General features: G+C 49.2%; 1 protein-coding gene across 1 annotated transcript in view; it reads right to left on the bottom strand.

The window, feature by feature from the left end:
- The window catches only part of MED12L (mediator complex subunit 12-like), a 30,355-nt gene that overhangs the window by 4,173 nt on the left and 21,326 nt on the right, over window positions 1-4,856 (bottom strand). Inside the window, exons 23-26 of the mRNA XM_009074013.1 lie at window positions 4,600-4,756; window positions 3,296-3,513; window positions 1,157-1,246; window positions 327-538 (exon numbers count right to left, since the gene is read on the bottom strand). Of these exons, the coding sequence (XP_009072261.1) occupies window positions 327-538; window positions 1,157-1,246; window positions 3,296-3,513; window positions 4,600-4,756 (677 nt within the window). The remainder of the gene's footprint in view (window positions 1-326; window positions 539-1,156; window positions 1,247-3,295; window positions 3,514-4,599; window positions 4,757-4,856) is intronic.

The raw sequence follows: 4,856 nt of genomic DNA, 5'->3' as shown, positions 1-4,856 counted from the left end.
AACAGGATCCAACAGCTGTCTACAACCACACAGGGCAACTGAACTAGAAGGTGTGCCAAGATCAACTTAAAATAAAACTTAAATGAGGGAAAAACACAAGGACATTGGAGAGAAAGGCATATTATTGCTAATTAGAACTGGTGTTAACCTCCTTTTGATTAATGAGCAACCTGAACAACCTGGTCTAGTGGAAGGTGTCCCTGCTCATGGCGGGGGGTGAAACGAGATGAGCTTTAAGGTCCCTCTCAACCCAAACCATTCTGACCCTGTGATTCTGTTATTAATACACTCTATTTGAACCAAGCAGTGGGAAGCACTGTGCTCACCGTGAGGTGCCGGCCGGAGCGGGGCCGTAGGCAGGTGGCTGCTGCTGGAGGAACGCGCCGTGGTGCTGGCCCAGCCGCAGCCGCTCCAGCAGTGTGGGGCTGTGCTGAGCTGCTGTGTAGGGCCGGGGAGGGTAGCTGGGGGACAGCCCCACGCCAGGCTGCTGCTGCCCTGGCATTGCCGTGCTGTACAGGGTGTATCCGTGGGGCAGGCTCTGCGGGAACACCACAGCAGTAACACACTGGGGCTGCGTGTGGAACAGCCCGACCGCGACAGAGAAATGGCCCTGCCAAGGAGCCAGAGCCTGGAGAACCAGAGGCAAGACAGCGAGCTGCAGTGCTGCCCCGCACACTGACCCGTGTGTCCCCCACCCTGGTGAGACCTCACCTCTGCCTGTGGGTCCAGGCAGCTGATACGGCCACACATGGCAGGATGGAACCCACGCTGTGCCCTCCTTCCTGAGAGGTGCTGAGCAGGGCTCTGCTCCACAGCTCCACCTCTAGTGTCCGCATATCCCCCCAAAATGTACTGGAATGACAACAGGCAGTGTTACTGCCATCGCTGTCTCACCAGAAACTGGCCAAATTTCCAGCTCAGCAGTAAAGTTCACTTGCCGTTACCACCATCAACCTCAGGAAAAACTGGGAAGTGGCCACGTTAAAAACATTCATGACCTACTGCATGCAGAGACCATGAGGATCCCAGGAGGAAGCCTCACAGGTACCCCAGGCCACAGGCAGAAGCACAGCCCAGACACAGAGGAGCAGGCTGAGGGAGAGGAACTCTGTTTAACAGCATTTCCATGCTGGTGCTCCCTGTGACGATGCAGTACCTGTGCTTGCTGTAACCCTGGGTACTGTGGGAGCTGGGATGGCAGTCGAGCTTGCGGAGTGAAAACAGCAGCTTGGTCCATCGGCTGACTCTGCAAGACACAGCACCATCAGACACAGCCCACACTCCTCAAACAAGTCTAGTTCTGGACACAAACCCCAACAAGTTGTGTCCTACAGAGTTATGGAGTAACAACCATTTCCTTCAGGGCTGCACCGCTGCTCAGTGCCAAACTGCTGTGCTGTGTTTACTCCCAGGAGGTGGAAGCACTGACCTTTGGTGTCTAACACAGCTGTGACACTGCAGCTGGGAGAAGGCAGCTGTACACTGCAGCGGGATTGCAGAGACCCTTTAAATGGGGCTTTGCAAAGGACTGGAAAAGAAATATTCTGGCTGTCTTGAGGCCAATACATCGGAGCGAGTGACAATCTCTGGTATAGCCACACAGGTGATGGATCTTTCTCAGGATACCTGGTTCCCAGACTTCCCCCAGATGAAGCAGGCAAAATGCTGATGAGTAAATTTGATGATGACATACACAACACCAGTATGGCAAATGAGTAATGCAAGCAGCTCCAGCTCCAAACAGTGCAGTTGGGAATGTGCCTCAGGTCGTGATCAGCAGCCAACCTCACTTCTCCATCCAAATCACCTCAGTATTTGTGCCCAGTTAAGGGCAAATCATTTAAAGATTTCAACCATAACTGCAGCAGCATGTTTGGAAGCACCAGAAATGAGGAAAGAAATTAACTGTTAGACTTAATTTCATGACCAAGACTGTAAAAACCTGGGAAATGAAAATGTGCCAAGGACACAACCAATCTGCGTGTTTCCTGTGTGACTAGGATGCTGCACAGCTGCACCTGACCATTTTTAAGACCATTCCACCCAAAAAAACTCAGTGGCAGACAGGAGCTGGAAGCAGCAATGCTCCTTCCCTGCAGCTGCCCGGTTCCCCGCAAAACCAAATACAAACCCAAGTCCTCCAACAAAGCCTTTGCTATTTTAACCGGGATATCCTTACAGAGACGTGTAATTTAAGGCTAAAAGTGACTCATAACACACTGCAAGCAGCAACACCACAACCTGGGCTACAGGCTGGAAAAGGATTGGAGCCCTTACTGTGTATCTACTGCATATCCAGGTGTGCCTAACTATTGCAAACAGAGTGATGGATGTCCCATTCTGATGTGCCACCAGGAATGATTGCACACATATAAAATATGGACAACAGGGTCAACAGCAAAGCCGCTTTAAAGCCTCTTTGAACACACATTTGGCTCTGCCTTGCCCATGAGGGCTCTTAACAGTGTGGCAGTTTCCCTGAGACAGGACTAAAGTACTGCAGACCAACTCTCAAGCAGCTTCTCTAATTAATATCTGGAAAGCTTTCCAGCACAGACATTAGGGATGAAACTTCATTACATCATTCATTTTCCCCAGAAACTACTGAATTCTACGAAGGTTAATGATTTAACAGGTGTGTTGGCTGTTACTAGTTTTGGAGGCAACAAGATCTGGTTATTCTGACAATGGCCCATCCTGCCAGTGCAGAACACTCAACTGAGATCAGACAGACATGGCCTGGGGCATGTCCTGCAGCTGCTCTCATCTTCCACAGCAAGAAACACAACAGAAGAGGAAAAAAATTGAACAATGATGCAGTTATTGGAAACATTTGTCAGAAAACAATACTCTCTGTGTGCAGGTGTATTCTCAGCTTCCCCCATGCAGCCGCTGCTCTCCTGGGTGAGCAGCCCCAAAGCACAGTGTCATTATTCCCATTGGAAGCAGAGTGCAGTCTCGGTAGTGGAAGGAATGCATGTTTGGGTGAAAGAGAAACAAGGTGAAGGTCACAGTCTTCGAGTGGTTACCATTATGTTGTCAAAGCCATCCTGAAGGGATACGGCAGAGCTACAGACATCCTGCAGGAAAAGGACAGTGAGAATATAGCAACAATACAAGGAATGCACACGAGTTGACTTGGGTGTTAGTGGAGCAGTTTGGCCCTGTTTAGCCAATATTTGGGGAATGCAGTGTAACTATCAGCTCACTCCTCACCATGAGCCAGGCAGGACACACAGCCCCAGTGTGAGGCAAACCCACTGTGCTGCTCCTCATGCCAAGGGGTTGGACAAACCTGTTGCAGAGCCCGTGCCTGTGCCTGCTGCCGCAGGAGCCGCTGCTGCTGCTGCTCTTGCTGCAGGAGCTTCATCTGAAGCAGCTGCTGCTGAGGTGAGATCCCATGGATCGAGGGTGGCTGCATCACAGAGCCCGAGCGCCGCTGCAGCATGTTGGACAGGGCTTGCTTCGTGTTTGTTGGGACAAAGGAGCCTGCTGGGTCCAGCCTGGAGCCACCTGAAAACCACCCAAAACACAAATGCAGCCTCTGCCTTCCCCAAGAGCATTGCTGGTACAGAGCACTGCTAATCCATCAGCTTTCCATAATGAAAAACACATCTCTGTAAAGGCACAGTCTGGATTAAATCAGATTTCTGGCCTGAAAATTTACATGGGCAAAGTAACTTTGAAGTCTGACACTTGTAACTGAGAATGAGAAGCACAAAGACTGTGGGCTGCTGTATGTTCTATGTCACACAGAACATCTCACTACTAGTGCTGAATAAAAGTTGCATGTCAGATCAAAAGCATGCTATGAATAGCTTAATATGTCAAGACAACTTTATGAGATGGCAGAAAGTTATCTCTATTTGATAAAAATCACACATCTCTCTGTCAGACTTACAAAGGTAATTCACACATTCGTTTGAAAAACCAGCATTTCCTTAAAATTTTTAGCTAGTAGGGCATATTGTGAAGACTTTTACACAGTTAAAATACAGATTAGTTGTATTTAGAGCTTCAGGAAAAAATATTTAACATTTATAATTGGAACAAAAACTTCTCCCGTATAATTTTGTAGAAGCCACGATAGTGTTTCTCAAATTATCACAAACTGCTGCCCTCTGGAGCCAGTAAATCCCTGTTAAACTGTAACAAACTGGAAGAAACTAGGCAATCCCCCACAAAATTAAGCACAAATCAGAAATGCTGAAAAAGTGTGAGCCTATGGATTTATTCCACCTAGCAGATGGCAAATTAGCCACCATGGCTCTTGGTATGAATCAAGGAAGAAATAACCCCAAGGGCCTTTAATCATCCCCCTCTCACTTCAGTCCTCACAGAACTCCACCAGCTCTCTTACACTGCCACCACAGGAGCTCTCTGTGGCTTATCTACCCAAAAGGTTCACCAGTTTAACAGAGACAGAGCTACAACTGAGAGCAGAAAAGCCTGTTGAGGACCCACAGCGGACAAAGGAATCGACCAAACGGCACCAACAGACACAGCCCTCAGCAGAGAGAGAAAGAGAACATGGTCACAAGACAGTTTTGCCCCACTCCAAATAAGATCTCCAGGCTGTGCCCCCAGAGCTGGCCATACCTGGAGCGAGAGACTGGCTCTGCAGGAAGAAGTTGGGCTGTGGGGGGGGTCCCCCCACGCTGTACCCCCACAGGGCTGGTGGGGCAGGGTGTGCCATCGGGGAGGGCAGTGGGGAGTAGGTGGGAGGCACTCTGTACAAGCTGCTCTGGGAGTATTCCTTAAAACACACAGCAAAAGGGAATGTTACTGACACTCATACCTTACTCACTCATAAATAATGCCAATTTTCCTACTGAATTATTAAAGGACACAGACAG

The sequence above is a fragment of the Acanthisitta chloris genome, unplaced genomic scaffold (genome assembly GCF_000695815.1).
Source record: "Acanthisitta chloris isolate BGI_N310 unplaced genomic scaffold, ASM69581v1 scaffold18104, whole genome shotgun sequence".
NCBI classification, from domain to species: domain Eukaryota; kingdom Metazoa; phylum Chordata; class Aves; order Passeriformes; family Acanthisittidae; genus Acanthisitta; species Acanthisitta chloris.
Note: the sequence above shows the minus strand (reverse complement) of the source record. Positions and strands in the feature narration are given on the sequence as shown.